Genomic DNA, 19309 nt, shown 5'->3' with positions numbered 1-19309 from the left:
AATTTAAACACTCTGGGAATCTGTCTGGTAACTTCAGAAATGTGAAGCGACATCAGAAATCCTCAGTGCAGGACAGATGTGTATCTCTGGCTTCTGGTCAACTTCTCTAGTTGTGGTATAAGCAAAAGTCGCATATTCATGAAACACAAAGCACAACTCAGTGTTGTCATTTAGCCTTGTAACAGTTGAATCTGGAGTATAATCTCAGTTGTGCCTCTCAGGAGATAAACTGTAATATCCATAAGGATATTCTTCATGCATACCATGAAGTCTAGAAAAGCAGCCGTTCTGCAGCTATACTCCTTCTGATCCCCCTTCCAGGGAGACTTTCTAGCAGGGGATAGCAAGTGGTAGCTTGCTGGGAGCGATTCATATTGCCTCTTTTATCGTCACTGTGAACTGCAAAAAGAGTCAAGATCCAGGCTTCCTATACTCCATTTGTCTCAATGAAGTGAGGAAAATTGTGGTAAAGGACAGAAAGATGGTTAAATCCACATTTTCTCTAACACAGTGATTCAATAGAGCTGTTCATTGACATACTGTTCTTCACTTTCTCCTACACATTATTATGAGGAGAAAAAAAATCATTAGTAATCACTGGATGAACTTCTCTCCAGGCTATGGGGCAGCTGTTCATAATTCGTTTTTGTTATTGAAAACTACCGGGTATTGTGCCATTGTTTTGAGATTTCCTTTCTCTCCTATACAAGACAACTGACTGAAGTTTTACTTCTAAAGGTCATTTCAAACTGTGGTAACTCAGTAAGCACATTTCCCCTGTGAACTATAGTGACGGCTTGACATTGGGAGGTCATACTTGGCCAAGTGTTAATTACAGACTCCATCAGTTTTGCAATAGTTGAGGGTAGGCCACCTGTCTAGATTTTTCTCTCTCCCTTTACTCATTTGTGAAAGATCAACACTACCTTAACAATTTAGCCATATTCAGAAACAACTGCTGTTTTTACAGATCCATGTGCTATGCCACAGCTTGTTTTGTTTGGAATGTGCTGGTTGAATATTGATTGATTTAGTACCCTTGAATTTTCCAGTCATCGCAGCTAATATTTCAAAACTATTGAGACAGTCACTGAAGGTTTGAACATGGTCATGAGACATCAGAGTGTACCATGATAGGTCACAAAGCTGATAAACCCATACTCCATTACCCATTCAGAATTGTCTTTCCCTCTGTTCTTTCACAACAAAGCAGGACACGCTTCCAGAAGTCAACCTGTGGCAGGGAACAAATATTCAGTAATTATTTGATAGCATGAGGGCAGCACTTCCTGCATGATACAACTGACTACTTGGTTAGACCAAGAGAAGTTGGGAGGTAATGTAGGAGAATTGTTATAGATGAAGTACAGCTGACAGGCTGACCTGGGCCTTGGATTTTTTATCATTTCATTGTCTGCCTTTGACTCTTCAAGAATCTTATGCATTTGAATTACAAGTTCCTGTGGCAACTCACACGTTGTAAAAGATCAAGTGCAGTGAGACACAGAGTGGCCCAGGGCTGGTGCTATATACACATAGGTTCACAGTTTGACTGCAAGGGCACAGCTGGAGGGACACCTAGCTATCTTCTGCTTGGCCAGTGATACTTTTTACTTGGCATGTCACCAGCAGTTGCTGATGGAGAAAAACATTACACCACCTTAAACCAAAAATGGGAAAAAGTAATCCAAATCACCACCTTAAATCAAAATGGGAGGAAGCAGTATCTTCCTCACATTAAATGATTTTCAAGAGGGCAGTAGGAGAAATTACAACTGATGCATACTATTCTTACATTTTAATGTGGTATTTGGCAGCACTGCCAAACCAAGCACTCTGAAATTCTGAATCTCATCCAGAAATCTTGATATGACCCTGGAAATCAAGAGAGTTCAAATAATTAATACAAGTTTCTCTTTATTTGTTTTCCTGGGCTCAAATCATTGCCATTCGACTCCCGTTTTTCTAGCACGGAGCTTGTAGAAATACAAAAGGCTTCGGGAAAATACCAAGTGCTGCGGGAGCCGGTGGCCACGGCCGTGCAGGGGGATCCCCACGGCGGCCTCGGCAGCGTCCACCAGCGGCAACTTTGGCGTTGAAGTCTTTATGGTGCGAGAAGGAAACCTGGGGAGCTGGCAAAACACGCTCTGATGCTGCTGAGGCCCGGCAGCTGCCGCCCCACCGAGTGGGCCCTCGCCTGCCCGCAGGCCCCGACCCCACGGCACAAGGTCGGCCCCCGCCCGGGCAGGCCCGCCACGGCTGGGCCTGAGGCTCGGGCCTCCCCAGCGGCGGGGGGCTGCGCCCTGGCTCCGGGACCGTGTCGACCCGGTGCAAGGATCTGAGGTCGAGGGAAAGCAGGGGGCGCGGGTTAGATGTCGGCTACCAGATCAGGCGGCGGCCGGGCGCGGGGGTGATGCCGCCAGGGTGTGAGGGGCAGAGCAGGGCGCCGAGCCCCCCATGGCACGGCCCCGCCCCGGTGCGGTTCCCCATGGGGTAGCGAGCAGCGGCCAGGCAGCCTTGGCGGCCTCCACCTCCTCCGCCAGCACGGGGGAGGACAGCAGCTAGAGGGAGCTCCTCCGGACTGCATCTGCCCGTGAGCCCCGGTTCCTTTCATAGGCTCCCCCGCCCCCTCCCCTCCCTCCTTCCCCCGTGATGGCGGAGGACAGCGAGTCTGCGGCCAGCCAGCAGAGCCTGGAGCTGGATGACCAGGACACTTGCGGCATAGACGGCGACAATGAGGAGGAGGCTGAGCACACCAAGGGGTAGGGGCGCGCTGCGGGACGGACGGGCGAGCGGGCACAGCCCGGGGAGACAGCCCCCGTGTCTGCTACTATCGCGGCGGGGAGGCTGGAGGTGCCGCTGCGGCCGCTGTACGGGGCGGGCCGGACCAGGCCGGGGTCCCTGTACTGCCCGGAGCGGGCCCCGCGGCGGGACGGGCAGCGGAGCGGGGGGGTGTGCGAGGCGTGCGCCTGTCAGCCGGCGGGCGGCCTGCATGGCGCCGCGCGGCCCGACGCTCCTCCGCGGCGCCTGCGCGTATGTCGCCCGCGGCCGAGGGGGCCCCGCCGGCTGCACCCCGCGCCCTCCTCCCGGGCTGCTTTCCGCCGCAGCTGGCGGCCTGCGGGTGTGGGAGGACCTCGCCGCCTTGCTGTGTCGCCCGGCTCGGCTCGGCTCGGCTCTCCTCGCCCGTCTGGGGCCGCCTCCGCCGAAGGGAGAGGCGGGGGGCTGGGCCCCCGCCTGAAGTGAGCGGGGCGGCGGGGCTGGCTTCTCCGCCGGGCACCGGCCTTAAAAACGATCACCGCGGTCGCTCCTCGCCTAGGGAGGGTAAATCTTGCTTTGTTGTCTGTGCTTACAGCGATTTTTCAAGAATTTGGGGGCTTTCCTTGGCTTTTTTTGCAGTTAGGAATCCCCCCGTAGTGGGTCACAGCGCTCTGGGGAACTGCCCCTAACTTGGGTGTTTCCAGCGGAGCGGCTCCCTCGGGTCAGCCCTCACACCCACACTCAACCCCCACCTCCCCCATCCTTTCCCGGGCCTGGGGACCTGTCCAGGCATTGTCTGTGTCCGTCTGTCCTGCAAACACTCCTCCTCAACGTCACCTATTGCCCAAAAGGAAATATTACCTCTAAATCCACACGCTGTGGGGAGCAGAGCGCATGTTTTACCAAGGCATTACCCAGAGTAAACGCTGTTGTTCTGGTTGTAGTTCCTTCTTCACTGATCTTGCCTCTTAAATCTTCCCACGCTGCGGATCAGGTGCTGTCCCCAGTTGCTTGGGGAGCTGACAGGAGAGGCAGCCAGCATAAATGTGGCCCCTTGCACCCGACTGGCATTCAGCCGCATTCAGCATGGCTCTGTCTGGGTACAAAATGCCAAGGGTCTGGTTTGCTCTGCACTTGGGGGCTTTTGGGGCAGGGAAATGGGAGGAACATGTTTTAAAAATTGACTTCATTTAAATTTACTTTTTTGGGGGTGTTAGAAACCATGATTGCAGAGAAAACACTTTGTTGTCATGATTAGGAGTGGCTGGAGTAACTTAAAATAGAAATAGGTTAGTCAGTACGCAGCTACACAAGTGTCTTCCTCATGAATTTCTGATTCATCTGGTTGAGAGCATTCCTGTAGGTGATTGATGTTTGAGGTTGTACACTGTTTGTTGTCTCCTGCCCCTAGGATTTGCTTGGCAACAAGCAACTCTGCACCTTATTAAACATGGCAAGAGAAATGTAAGAGACTTAGGTGACTGACTTGTCTAAAAGGCAGGAAAGGGCAAAACTTTGATGCTTGCTGCTCTTTCAGTGAATTCATGGCATGCATGCTAAAATAGTTGTGTCAAAAATAATTATGGTAATATAAATCTGGGATATTGAAAATGGACAAAATAGTGTTTAATTATCTTGCGGGTTTTGTTACATTTGTTTGCATAAATACACCACAGTTGATGATTCCCAAATACATAAAAGTAACACTGCTAAGAGCAGAGAATGATTATTTATTACTCTTTGTAGGAGCCAGCCTGATGTGCCAGGTGAAATTATTTGATAGCTGTCTAGAATTCATTCACACCTTATTCCTACTCCAGTTTTGCTCTTGCGTTTGTGTGCATGACCGTGCGGTAGCTGCCCTCTGCAGTGTAGCTGGGCTTGCAGCTACGTGCTCGGGCTGCTATGACAGCAAGGGCAGAAGCAGTGTGTAAGGAGCAGCTGGGGAACAAAGAAGTGCACTTTGGTGTGTTCTGAATCACAGCCTGCTGCTCTACTCCAACTTGGGTCTCGCTTAGCTCTGAGGGACAACTACTGAGGCTGTGGGCTCTATGCCATTCTCCCCAAAAACTTGTTTTTGTGAATATACCAAATGTATTTTAATGAATATTTCAAAGACGCTGCCTTATTCATCTTTGAATAAGAAAATTAATGTTTCCAAGTAATATGAAGTTTAATTAAATTAGTGGTAGATCATTCCCGTTGAAAAAGCCTCGAAGTATTAGTATCAGTCTTCTATCATGTTTCTGATGCATGAAGTCTAATATTGACTTTTGAATTACTTTCTTTTCCTGTAATCTTTGAGAATCTTGTTTGCTACTGTTTGTCTGCAGGCTGAAGTATTTGGACAAATTCCATCAAACAAAAAAAAATCTTACATTACAGCAAACACAAAGATCTAATCTTGATCTGGGAGATTAACCCATGGTAATAGGAACCTAATTATTCCTTTTTTTCCTCCCTAACATAGTACCTTAGTTTTTGAGGTAGCTTTAAAGTTTGCTTTGAGCTTTTAGATTAGGTTTTATATACCTACGCAATTTATGACCAGTATTACTACTTGAGACTATGACTGTGTCAACTGACCTGCTAAATTCTGAATGGTCTCCATTGCTACCGATCAGTATTTAATTTCATGCTATTTTAACCCTCACTTTTTTAGAAGGAGGTAGAGTATCTGTTGTGTGTCAGTCTCTAGAAGGATTGTTTTGTAAATAAAGTTACTTTCAAGCTGTTTCTTGACATTTGAAAACAGGGCCTTATAATACTGACCACAAAAAAATACATGGTTTTTATATATATATGTATGACTTTGATTTCTTTTTTTATTTGCTGGTTTTTTATGAGCTTGAGCACTGAATGACTGCAGCAAATACCATTTTATAGCTCTCAACTGTGCAAATGTCTTTGTCCTCTGTTTCTGCTCCTGTTTTTTAGATGCAGGATTATGTATGTTGCGTGACTCATTGCTGTTCTCCTGTTCTGTGTCTGCAGCTTGCTCCTGCTAGATGCATTATGCTGTACTTGTTCTGTTTCATAATAAAGTGTTGTTTACAAAATAGCTTTGTTAGTGTGTATGTAGAAAAAAATGTATTTATTCCACCTGAATCCACCCTGCTGAGCCTAGCTTTGTAAGCTCTCTCAGTTCATTCTAAATAGCTCCTTACGCTCAATGGCAGAAAGGCTTTGGGCACAGAACATTTAATAAACAGATGAGGAAAAAGTATGACCTTTAAACAACTCCCCCCAATGCTCACAGATTATTTACTTTGAATGTTTTAGTAGTGTACCCCTTTGATTATTGTTAAATGGCAACTTTATAACCAGCACTACTTCTAGGTTTTAAAAAAATATTTTTAAGGTACTGGAGGCAGTGTTCAGTTTTAGCAGGTGAGATTTATATCTTGGAGTACAGCCTTCCAGACTTGAAGGGGGAGGCAGAGGAAACGCGCTAAGCTTTGAGGAGTATCTGTTGGGTTAGGTTTTAAGGCATTGCTACTAGGTTTTCATGCTCAAAGACCTTGCATTTCCAAGTATTGAAATGTATGCAAATGAAATCTTTGTCCAGAGAGGAGATTGTAAGTAATGGTAGTTTGTTAGTAAGTGAAATTTGAAGGACGTAAGCCCTTTTGGTCAAGACCTTCTTATTCTCTTGAAGTAGTGGTAGTCTAATAGAGCAAGGGGAAAGCCCTTTGCATCTAAGTCTCTCTTTTCTTTATGAACCAAGGACAGCCTTAGTATAAATACTACTACTTTGAAAATTTTTGGAGTCTTGCCCATATAAACAAGATCTGATTTTTGTGATCAAAAAGATCTATATAATGTCTTCAGAAATGTGGTTTTGTAACCTCACTTACTCAGAGAGAGAAAAAATGTTGTGAGGACAAAACATCCATACATGCCTAGGCCTTTGCAGCTTAAAAATAAACATCTGAAGTACATGTTTGGTTTTAAATTTGTGAAATTTCTAACTTAAAAATTACCATTCCGTGTAATTTAAAACAGATGTTGATATTACAAAAAGCTGTTTCTGCTAAAGCAGAATTTAGTGTCCAAAAAGGCAATTAAAATAACACTGACAAATATTCAGTGGGAGAGAGAATCTCAAGTCAAAACCAGGCAGCCAGAACAGTTTGACCACCTGAGTAGGGTAACTCGAACGCTCCTCCTGATTCTTCCACTTCAGCTTTTCGTGGTTTTGCTCAGAGCTCCGCAAAGTAAGTTTCTCTGCCTTTGCCGCACTTCTCCCCAAATGCAGTAAGTATCCCCATTTTTCAGTTTAAAAAAAAAGACCAACACATGCAGGGAGAAGCAGAAGTCTTTTTCACATTTATGCAAAACACCAGATGTGTGTACATAAGTGGAAAGGTATGTGGGTGGGATCACGGGCTTGCATTTGTAACTTGCAGACAAAATCATGAAAATGTAGGCCTAAGTGACTGTCTCAGAGTCATACCCACCAGCTGTTTCTGTGGCAAGGTTAAATCTTTTTGGGGCAGAACGAGGTCTTTTGACTCTTCTTTTGCCCCAGCTGAATTTTGATTTGTGCGTCACTTTTGTGCTGGCCTCACTTCTTTCTTCTTCATCAGACTGACAAAACTGTCATTGTGGATGCAGTTAAAAGTATCTTAGACCTTATCCACACATAGGTACACCTTCGCCTCAGTGTGTAGTCTCACCCTCCTGTCAGTAAAGTGTTCCTGGTATAAGTGTGTCTCTATTAGACTGGCACAGTCAAAATCTTCCCCAAGTCTAACATTGAATATTTTTCTTAGCATGACCAGCTGTGGTTCATGTGGTGAGTTGGACTGGGGCAGATGTGTTGATCTGATGCATGAAAACGTTATGTTTCCTGACAGCTAGGCGTAACATCACCCTGAGTTGCATATCCTTTTCCTGCTTCCCGCGTGGGACCTGTGCTCTGAGTTGTGTTGCTTCAACAGTAGCACAGTAGTTCAGCAAAAGAGATTTCACGCTTAAAGGTCAGCTTTCGTAGAAGTGGGAAACTTTCCCCTCCCAAACTTTTAAGAGTGAGATACATTTTGTGGTGTCATCATATAGGTGTATCTGACCAGACAAAGGAGAACTCAGATCTAAGTCAGCACACAAGAATGTTTAAGAGGAAAGCTTATAATAGGAGTCTTTGCTTTTAATCTTGTTACCTTTGCATATCCTTTGTGCTGTCGTGTCCAGCATCACTATTACAAGTTGAGCAACGTAGTTCCCTTCCCAGCCATTCTCACTCCCAGTTTTAGAGCCTTTCGGCTCTCCTCAAGGAAGAGTATGAGAAGGCTAAAAAATCCTGAGATGTTTTGGATTTGCTTTTGCCCTAATTTGCTTGGTATCTCTGGTTGTAACTTGTGTTGGACAAACCTGTTTACTCAGTAGAAGTTTCTGCATGCTGCCTGCTGCCAAATCTCCTGGTTGCAGGCGTGCCTAAAGAGTTGAAGGACAAGTGGATCTTTCTTTAAATCCTCTTTTTACATTCTGCAGACTGTAACAGTAAAAAAAGACTGACCCCAGCAGGAGACTGCACATAAATAACTACTCTGAACATTCCCTGGATAACCTGTCAGACAAAGATACTGGTATTTATTTTGCTAGAGGCAGCGTGAAAGCTCTAAACCTGAAGGTCATAATCTGAGGACTGGGATTTGGGAAGACTTAAAAAAAAAAAAAAAGTAGTTTTAAATGCCATGTATACTTTACAGCAATTTAGTCCTGTCTTCCCTCTTTCCCAGCTAAAAAATACACATTTCTGTATGAAAAAGACCTTGAGCTGGTCAAAGAACAAACTAAGATTATCCTGGTAAAAGTACAGTTTAACTGGGGATAACATTAGTAAAGCTTGGCAAAGCTGCTTTTTCTCCATAGCTGCCAAACTGTTTTTTGAGTAACAGTCGTACATTATTTCACCAAACTAAATAGAACATTGACCCTCAGGTAATCCCAGTGAGCAGAATCCCCCTGTGGTGTAATTGGGGCTGGCTCCTGCTGAAAGGCAAGAAGACAAGTGAGCTGCACCAGTGTGACTCGGGGCTCCGGTGTCTGAGCAGAGCGTCTGTTCATGAACAGTGTTTGCTGAAACTCCTAGTAGACTTATGTTCAACACAAAAGCCCTTGGGCATCAGCTCAAGGACACGATGGCTTCATTTGTTTGCTGTATGTGAGATGTTAGAGAAAAAGGCGAAAGTTTGTGGACAGTTCAAGAAAGTAGAAGAGTACTTCATTAAATGAATCTTAGCAAAAGAAATCGCTTTCCCCAGTATTTTCATCTCAGTTTTGCCAGAGGTGGTGAAGTCCTAGGTCTTGTATGCGTATGGTTTTTTTACTCTCTCATATTTATAACTTCTTGCCAGGCCTCTGGGTGTGTTGTATGTTTAAATTCTGTAAAAAATAGCAGCTTGGTATACAGGCCTTCAAGTAGATTTAAATTCAGTTATTTAAAACTTAGAGTATAGAAATTATTAACAGAATCATCTAGTTGATCAGGCAGTACCTTCATTTTGCAACAGAAAATTTTCTCCCTGCCTTACTTATACAACTTCATCTTTTTTTTCTGCAGACTTCTAGTAAATACTACAAGTTCTCTTCTCTCTCCTCTGTGAGTAGTTTGGTCTGCTACAGTGTTGTCCCTTGAGTAACTCCTTGGTCTTATCCTGGAGGATGCTGCTTTTATAACTCTCTCCCCTTTTTCTGGGAGCATAACTTAAGCCAGTGTAACTGTGAATGTTAAAGACTTCTCAGGGTTGATCTTTCACTACAGGCTGTAGAGAACAGTAATGTTCTCACAAAAATGAGTCTTTGTTTAGTTGCATGTTTGATTAATTGCAGGCTTTTGGCCTCCCAACTGGACATTTTGGTGTTTTCTTGCCGACTTCAGCTCTGACAAGGTATAGGTGCTAAGGCTGGGCATTGTAATCTTGAAAGTGAGTGTGTTACAGTGTATAGCATGGCCCTTGCAAACACGTCGATCTTAACTTTAGTTATGTTCTTCTGAGTTCTCTTTTTGTTTTGCCAGTATGTCATCTGATTTATTTTTTTCCCCTCCAGAATTAAACCATTGTTTGTTGCATTGAATTTTTTCTTTTCCAGTGAAAAACACTCGTGTTCCCCAAGCCCCAATATCTTTCTTGAGCTCCATGATGTACGTCTGGTTTTGCTGGGAAATTAACCTCTTGAAGAGGATTCAGTGTTAACTGACTCATTGCCTCCTTATTTGCCTTCCATCTGAGAGTTGCCAACACCTCCCATGCTTTGCAAATTCTAATCTAGTCTTGATTCTATATCTTGATTATTTGTCAAATTAGAATGTCCTTAAAGAAGAAAGGAGTTGTATTATCAGTAGTCAAAATATGTCAGAACCTTCGAGTGCAATGTATACTTTTTTGTTGGGTTTTCTTTTGTTGTTTCAATTAAAGTTAAGCCCATTGTACTTTTTTGTTTTAAAGCACAAGTATCTGGTTACTTGTTTGTTGTTTCTTACTGAGATTTCAGCAAGACTTTAATCACTACTTAAGTTACAAACAAAATTCCCTGAAAAACAGAGTGGTTTTGTTTGGATTCTTTTCAAATTCAGATGTGCCTGATGATTGAGCATGCAGGGGAAAAAATATCAGAAATTCAGTAACTATTAATGGCCCAAGGAGGTTACTTTCCTTAGTTCCTACACTTTTCTGAGTTCCTCCAAACTGTTGAATTTAGTTGTGTGATGTTTGTGCTGGGTAATAGCCTGGAGAAGAGCGCTGGCTGTTATATAGTGTCACAATTTAACACTAGTGTGTCAAAATGCCTGGTTGTGCTACGGTCTGAGTATAAAACAAATGAGAAAGCACTTGCAGGAAGTTTTTCATCAGTGCTCTCAGTTCCCCCCTTCCTTCCTTTCCCCTGCCTTTTCTTCACATTCAAACTGCTGTTAGATTTTTCATATTAAAATGCTGGTTTTTCCATATTTAACTTTTTTTTTTAATTTTAAGCATGGTGTTATTGATTTTTCTCATTGCACATTCTCTGAATCTCTGGCAGAAGTCCTGGAGGGGATTTGGGAGCAAAGAAGAAGAAAAAGAAGCAGAAGAGAAAAAAGGAGAAACCAAATTCTGGAGGCACCAAATCAGATTCTGCGTCTGACTCCCAGGAGATTAAAATTCAACAGCCTTCAAAAGTGAGAGTCTGGTTCTGTTTTAATTTGTGCTTGCTTCCTAATTTAATTTTGTGTGTTGTTTTTTTTTTTTTGTAAAAGTAAGCTGGAGTTCTGCCTTAACACATCAGAATTAAGCAAATAGTTCCTGTCCTAATAGAGACAGAAGCAAGGTAAGACCTGGTGTTTGCAGATTGTATGAAGTTAGCTGGAGAGTCATCGTCACCACCACGGTGGTGTACTGTGAGAAAAGCAGAGGAAGAGGTGTTTTGTCTTTCTTTTCCAGCAGTTAGAACTCAGACTAGTGACAGCTTTGTCGCAGGGAACCTTAATCTGTAGTGGTAAGGCTTTTAAATAGATTCTGTGTTTGATGAATTGCCTTTAGTTTAGCCACCATCTAATTTGGCTCAGTGCGGTTTCAGTAACTTGTACAGCATAATGCTATCTCATGGTGAGCATCAGCAGTAGGAGGGAGGGTGTACGTGCTGTGCTAACCAGAGTCTCATTTGGGCAAACAAGCAGCATGTCATCTTACATAAAAAGCGGTAATCTCTAACATAGAGATACAGACTGAAGAAGTGTTTTGCCATCCGAAAGGCCTCTGCTGTAAATAAAAATGCAAAACTACCTGAGGGGATGTGCAATTTTTGTGGGCTTTGTGATAAAATAGCATTGTCTATGTGCTTTTGATGACCATGTTCTGAATGAACAGTGAATAGTATCACGTGGTGGCTTTTAACATGCAGCTTTTATCTCAAGAGAAATCTGAGCCTGAGAACTGAAGTTTATAACATGATAATAAGAAAGTTTGTGGACCATTGAGCACATTGAAGTAGTTGTATTTGCTTTATCAGGTTAATGTGGAGAAAGTTACACTGTTGTACCAGTAGTACTATTCATCCTTTAAGATTTGTCAAGTACGTTGGGGCTGCCAACTAATTTTAGGGAAGAAAGTTGTGTTCTGTCTTATTAACATACTGATAGGGTTTGTGTTGTCCCTTTAGATCTTCTCTAAATGTCACCCCCATTGCTCTGAATGGGCACATTTGGCACAGGGGACACTTCAAAATGTGTAGAGATCTTAAGTACTTTCTGATCTCACCACACGTTTTGATACTGTGTTTCTATACAGCACGTGGCATGATTTGCTAATACAAGACGACCGTTTGCAGGTGATAACCAAGTAACCTCAAACTCTTACAATCGGAGTGAGGTCAATGTTAACGTTAACATAAAGACATAGTTCATTGCCGCAGTATCCTGGGAGTTCCTTGACTCCCTGCTGACCAAACTTATTGTTCCATTTTTTGTTTTTATGTGCAAGATTTTCATCCTCAGCACCTTGCAGTCTTGCACACCATTTCTCTGGCATGATGTGTTTTGCAAACGTGGAAGCCTTGTTCTAAGTTGCGTACTTAGAGTGGCACTCTTTGTGATTATTTTACTGTCACAAGAAGTTTAGCCCGTTTGTTAGCAATGTTAGGAAATTTTCTCTTTTATTGACATAACAGAAAAGCTCTTATTTAAGTCTTTCTCTCAAGCTCTATGCAGCTGAGTCATTTTACTGTTCTTATATGGCTTCCACTTTTCTCTAGTTTCAAATGCATCAGCATTGGCTGGGGTTTTTTGCCGCCTTTGCTGTGTTCCAGGTGTACACACTGATAAGTAGACGAGTTTGTCTTGGACAATTTTCCTGTTTTAAATATTTTTGAAAGCATCTTAGACTGCTGATCTGGATCAGTGTGGAGAAGTATATTTATTTTTCTCCGCTACTCAAGTGATACTTAGATTTTTGTATTCCTTGTGCTATGGGAAAAATATTATAGAAAGAAAGGCTTTTAGCATTTGCTTGCTCTTGGTTGAAAAGAGGTTTACAAAATATTTCGGAGGAAAGTGACATTGTACACCCTACCTCTAGGAAAATATATGCGGGATCATCAGGTAATACTCAGTGGGGCTTCTGAACTCATTGAAAATTATTTTGAAAAAATATTTTGAGGTCAGGTGAGTTTGTAAACAGGTATACCAGTCTGGAGATGAGAAAACCAGAACAGTGAATCTCCTTGGCTCCTCCCTGTCTTATTTGTGATATTGGACTTGTTGAACACTGGTGTGAGTGTAACCACAACAATAAATGCTTGTTAGCATTGTATGCTTACAATGACCTTTAGGACACTTCACTGCCCATCTCACAAGACTTTGATCTCTCCCCATTACAAGTCCCAATGATGTAGACTATCCACACTGACACAAATGAAGCTTGCCAGATCTGTGATATTATCAGTCATTATTGTAGTCACCAGTGGCCTACACAACATAGTCACAGAATAATTTAGATTTGAAGGGGCCTCTGGAGGTCTTTCAACCAACCTTCTGATTAGAGCAAACCCAGCTAGATCAGGTTGCTCAGGCCTAGATCAGGTTGTTTGGTCTCCAAGGATGGAGACTCCACAACCTCTGTGGGCAACCTGTTCCAGTGTTTGACTACACTTGTGGTTAAAAATATAGTAATTCCTTATATCTAAATAGATTTTGCTGGTTCGCAACTTGTGTCCATTGTTTCTTGTCCAATCATTGTGCTCCTCTGAAAAGACTTGGCTTAGTTTTCTTTACATCCACCCATTATGCAGCAAGAAGATTTCTCCTGTTGCCTTAACCACCTCTTCTTAGGGCTGAACAAACCGAGAGCTCTCATCTTCTCCTTGTGTGTCATGTGCTTCAGCCCCCCAGTCATCTTGGTGGCCCTCCAATGAACTACACAATGTCAATGTTTTCCTTGTAATGGGGAACCCAAAACTGTGAGATGTGATCTCAAGGGTGCCAGATAAACGGGAAGACTTGCTGGCCAGCCTTACTCGTACAACCTAGCATGCAGCTGTTCTTTGTTGGCCAGCAAACGCTGGCTCATGTTCAGCTGTCTGCCCACCAGGACCTCTAAGTTCTTTTCTGTAAAGCTGCATCCTAGCCAGTCTATGCTGGCTTCTGCCGTTGCGTGGGCTTTTTCCATCCCAGATGCAGGACTTTGCATTTGCCTTTGTCAAACTTTATGAAGTTTCTGTTTCCAGCCTGTCAAAGTAGCTTTTAATAGCAGCTCTGTGGTCCGTTCTTCCAACTAGGTATCATCTATAAACTTGCAGAGAAAGCAGTCTTTGTCATGTCCAGATCATTAAACAGTATTGACCCCTGAGTTCTCAAAATCCTCCCCCTTGTCTTCTTGAAGACGGGTGTGACATTTCCCCTTTTCCAGTCATAAGAAACCTCCACCAATTGCTGTAACCTTTTAAACTTGTGATAGATGCTAGTTGCAGTAACATCAGCCAGCTCCACCAGCACCTCAGATGCATCTGGTCTGTTTTCACAGACCTGTGCATGCTTAGTTTGCTAAGTGGTCCCTAACTTTCTCTCCTGCTGCGGTTAATGGGAGTCTCACAGACTGTGCTATGAAGCTCAGGGACATCAAAGATCTTGTCACCAAAACTGAGGCAAAAAAAACATTGCGTACCTCAGCCCTGTTGCACAACAGTGCCGTCTTGTGCTGTGAGGAGATATTTCCCCTAAACTGCAATTAAACAAAATCACTCTTCTTTCTAATTCATGTGAAGTTCTGTGTAGGTTTTTCTTGCTTTCCATTAAAGGAAAACAAAAAGGGTTGAAAGTAAACTTCTTAGCCAGGCTGACCTCTGAACATTTTGAAAGGAAAGGATATTCCTCCTGATGTCCCGAGCCATGTTGTATTTAGTACCAGAACATGAACTTTTTACTTTGCATATGCGAGTAAGATTTTTTTAGAACCTAATGTCTTTTTTTTTTAATTTTCTGTTTCTTCTTCTTCATGTGGAAAAAACATTAGAGACTTAAAATAAACATACAAAATTACCTACAGTATGTTAATATTTATGTATGATTCCATAATGTACTGCTAAGATTTCAGAACTTATCTAGTGGCATTAGAAGTATTTGTATCGGGCCAGTGTGTAATAGACAAATTGATTTTTTAGTTGAGAAAAGTAACTTATGCCACTGTAATTCAGATCTAGAAAGAGAGTAGTTTTTTTCTATGCTGCAATAGTGTTGCTCTAAAGTGTGTAAATATGTTAATTCACAACTACTCAGATGACAGGTGTTTAAAGTATGCCCACAGGTAAAATTTTGCATTACTTATATTAATGAAAGAAATTGCATAATGTTTAAAGACTACAATTTTTTTATTATAAATAGAAAACAATGACCTGCTTGAGCTACCAGCAGGGAGTTTTACTTCTTTTGTGACTGAGGATACTAGAGGCAGATGTCTATCCAAGTGAAGCTTTACATCATTATTATATGTAATTTATGGTGGGTTTTCAACACATGAATCCTACAGAGAAAGTGAAATATGGAAATAGTGATCCACTGATACTCAGTGAAAAAACCATCTGGCTTGAAATCTCTAAGCAGAATTGCTTAAAATTTTCCAATGCATTTGAGACTATTCCTTCAACTGTATTTATTGCACTGCAGTCTGGGAAAACCTGAGCACAAGCATGCTGTTAGTATGCCTCAGAACAGGACTTACCACTTGGGAGATAACAAAACAAATAAACAGATTAGAGAAGAGAGAGAGAAAAATCCCTTTAGATTTAGAAGTATGTTACCATTATTCCTTTCTATTTACCTATGCAGGTAAAGTTCTTGTTCCAGTTACACTTAGAGCGATCCAAAGTGAGGGTTTAAGAGCTCAGTTTAGAAATGCTTAGCCTTAGGTTTTATGCTTTTCAAATAACTTTTCTATAAATATTTTTTCAACTTTTAAGTGGAAAGCTGGTTTATTTTATGTCTGTCTGTTTCTATCAGTAAAAATTATCTTTAGTTGTGAGTGTTGGCACAGTTGACGTTAGTGGCAAGACGGTTAACTCCCACATATGATACAGTGCAGAAGGGTACCTACTATAGAAGTTAATAGAAGGCAGATACAATATAACTAAGGTTAAAAAGTGGATATTTGTAGCAATATGGTGTACCTGAAATACTGAACTATTGTGAATTTAAATATTGTATGTGTAAAACTTCAAACATCTCTGTGTGTACCAATGGTATCTTTAGATTGTTAGATATCTAAGCTGCTCTGCTTTTTGGTGGTTTATTGTATTTTACCGGGGGGGAAGGGGACAGGGAATACAAGAAGCTTTTTATTGTGATACTGGTATCCTGCCTTAATGCTGTAGCATTTGTGTTAAAAATGCTCAAGTTTCATGGTTAAATGCAAGCACTGCTCAAAACTATGAAGTGTTTTGTGAAGTTGCTTGTCTGTTGTCCACCTAACTTTCCGCTCTCCTGCCTCCAACCGTTATACCTAAACTAACCATGATGAGAAGAGTACATGAAGGAGTATGTAACAGTAAAATAAATGTACATGTTTGTAAACTTGTTCAAAGTAAATGTATTCAATAAGCTTCCTCTTCCATTTGTGTGCAGAATCCAGCCATTCCAATGCAGAAGCTTCAAGACATCCAGAGAGCAATGGAGCTGCTCTCTGCGTGCCAAGGCCCAGCAAAGAATATTGATGAGGCTACCAAACGTAAATACCAGTTTTGGGATACACAACCTGTACCTAAACTTAGTAAGTGTAACTGGACCTGGGCATAAGATCTGTCTTACTGACCACTAAAAGAATGTGTGCCAGCTGCATGGCATGTTCTCTGAAATGGGCACGAAGTTGGATTGTGCACGGTAGAGATCCTTAATCTTTTGGGTAGTTTATCTGGAATTCTTGATGTTCTCTAGGCAAGTGCTTACTTCCCTGCCCCGAAACGATATGCAACAAAACACAATGTCAATAAATCTCATTCTGATGCTCTCTATAAAAGTGGGGAATGCTATTAAAATAGCATTCCTTTGTAGATTTTAGGTCTGAACTCTTGAGCAACAGAATATAGAAGTCTTTTCCACTCCAGGGAAAATAAGAACTCTAAGTGGTGACAAAAAGTAAGCTCTGATTTCATTTATTTATTTATTTCCCCTCAAATTTTTTCAATAGCTAGATTTGCTATCAGAGATAATGACTCTCCTGCTGTAAGTTACACTGTTTTCATGCAGCTTTAAGTGGATAATGGCTCTTCTCTCATGCATGAACACTTGTACTGCTGTGTGTTTACATGCCTCCTCCACAATGTACAATACCTTGAAGACATGCTTTCTCAGAGCCTGTTCTCTGTTCTTGGTACCAACTGAGATGCTGAGGTGACCTCTCCTTGCCTTTAATTTTGTAAGGAATTTGGCAGATTATTTTTTATATTGATCTGATCCCTGATAACAGAGTTGCTAAATCCTAGTCTTTGTTGGAGAAGGTAGTTGCTGACTCTCTTGCTTTTTCTGAATTGCTTTCTGAACCTTCTTCTTCCCCCTTCATTACCTTTAAGTTAAGCAGCTGTAGCTCTTCAGTGCCAGCAAAACTTGGGGACCCCACAAGTAAAGCAGTCTCAGTGCAATAGCTGTCATTGGTCTGTTCTGCAGGTTTCTCTCCATGGCATTGGAGACTGGTGTAGAATAAGCCAAAATGAGGTGGAGTCTAAAGCACAGGAGCACTCTGCTCACTCTCCACAGGGCACCATTTCACATTAATCCATTTCTATAGCTTAATCCACAGTGATCTCATTTCTCCCTGACTTCCTTGCATAGAGAAGTCCAGAGTGAGTCCCTGGATGTAATATTTTGCACCAGATTCAACTGACCTGTCCTGGCTCTTCTCCATACAAACTCTATCCAGATATGCCTGTAAATTAATGGTAGTAATTGTCACAGTAATCCTGCCTACATGAAGGAAGACCCTAGCCAAAATATGTTGATGTGTAAATCAAAAAAATACCCTGGCCATAACAAAGCTTTTTCAGAACTCATTCGGGTGTCTGTGCAGCAGTTTCAGGAGTTCAGTTCAGTTTAGTCAATATATCTTACAGCACTTCTATAGAGATGAGAGTCTGTCACTTGCCAGCCTAAAAGGATCAATACATTGGCTCTAAAAATGATTCGGTAGTGTTGTTCAGTAGAAATATGTTTTGTTGAATTTAGCCGGCAAAGGTTTTGTTCAACAGTGTTTATGAATTGCTTCTTGATCCTGCTGATTTTCTTTTATCTGTTGAATGAACATATTGGGAACATATTCACTATTTGATATGCTGGGTATGTTTACGTGGAAAAAAACAATCTATTGATTCAAGAAATAGCTGTAGGAATCTTTGCATTAAATTAATTTCAGAATCCTTCTGCCTTCTATTTAAGGTTGTTAGCAATAGGTCTTTTAGTTAGGCCAAGTGTGGTATGCAGTGGCAGTAACATTTAGGCTGTTGATACTTCCCAGAGTTTGCATACAGCTGCTGGTAATGATGACCTTCCAAACTGGACAGCAAGCTATTTGTCAGGATTGCGCGTCATTTGGCAAAAGTTTGTACTACAAAGGAACGTTTGACTGTCTAGAGCGTGATGATGGTGATGATAGGGTTGTGTTTCTGGGTAAGAATCAGGGGGAACACCAACAAAGCAGATATCATGTGGTAGTCTGTTATAGACCACCCAACCAGGATGAAGAGGCAGACAGAATATTCTATAAGCAGCTGGAAGAAGTCTCACAATCGGTAGCCCTTGTTCTCGGGGGGAACTTCAACTTACCAGATGTCTGCTGGAAATACAGTACAGTGGAGGGGAAGGAGTCTAAGAGGTTCCTGGAGTGTGTGGAAGATAACGTCCTGACACAGCTGGTGAGGGAGCCAACTGGGGAAGGCGCCCTGGTGTTCCCCAGGGCTCTGTATTGGGGCCAGTTCTGTTTAATATCTTTATCAATGATCTGGACGAGGGGATCGAGTGCACCCTTGGTAAGTTTGCAGACGACACCAAGTTGGGTGGGACTGTTGATCTGCTGGAGGGTAGGAAGGTTCTACAGAGGGCTCTGGACAGGCTGGATCAATGGGCCGAGGCCAATTGTATGAGGTTCAACAAGGCCCAGTGCCAGGTCCTGCACTTGGGTCACAACAACCCCAGCCAATGCTACAGGCTTGGGGAAGAGTGGCTGGAAAGCTGCCTGGCAGAAAAGAACCTGGGGGTGTTGGTCGACAGCCAGCTGAATATGAGCCAGCCGTGTGCCCAGGTGGCCAAGAAGGCCAACAGCATCTTGGCTTATATCAGAAACAGTGTGGCCAGCAGGACTAGGGAAGTGATCGTCCCCCTGTACTCAGCACTGGTGAGGCTTCACTCCTCACTAGACTCCTTGGGCCCCTCACTACAAGAAAGACATTGAGGTGCTGGAGCGTGTCCAAAGAAGGGCAATGAAGCTGGTGAAGGGTCTGGAGCACAAGTCTTATGAGGAGCGGCTGAGGGAACTGGGGCTGTTTAGCCTGGAGAAAAGGAGGCTGAGGGGAGACCTTATCGCTCTCTACAACTACC

At 42.6% G+C, this 19309-nt stretch overlaps 1 protein-coding gene across 2 annotated transcripts in view; it reads left to right on the top strand.

The window, feature by feature from the left end:
* The first annotated feature begins 2459 nt into the window (after positions 1–2459).
* NMT2 (N-myristoyltransferase 2) overlaps positions 2460–19309 on the top strand; it is a 31748-nt gene continuing 14898 nt past the window's right edge. The window contains exons 1-3 of one of the 2 annotated variants that reach the window (XM_054814912.1): positions 2460–2762; positions 10783–10918; positions 16349–16493. In XM_054814912.1, the coding sequence (XP_054670887.1) occupies positions 2653–2762; positions 10783–10918; positions 16349–16493 (391 nt within the window). In that variant the 5' untranslated portion in view covers positions 2460–2652. The remainder of the gene's footprint in view (positions 2763–10782; positions 10919–16348; positions 16494–19309) is intronic. The other variant, XM_054814911.1, reaches the window with a different exon arrangement.

This window comes from Grus americana, chromosome 2, assembly GCF_028858705.1.
Source record: "Grus americana isolate bGruAme1 chromosome 2, bGruAme1.mat, whole genome shotgun sequence".
NCBI classification, from domain to species: Eukaryota; Metazoa; Chordata; class Aves; order Gruiformes; family Gruidae; genus Grus; species Grus americana.
Note: the sequence above shows the minus strand (reverse complement) of the source record. Positions and strands in the feature narration are given on the sequence as shown.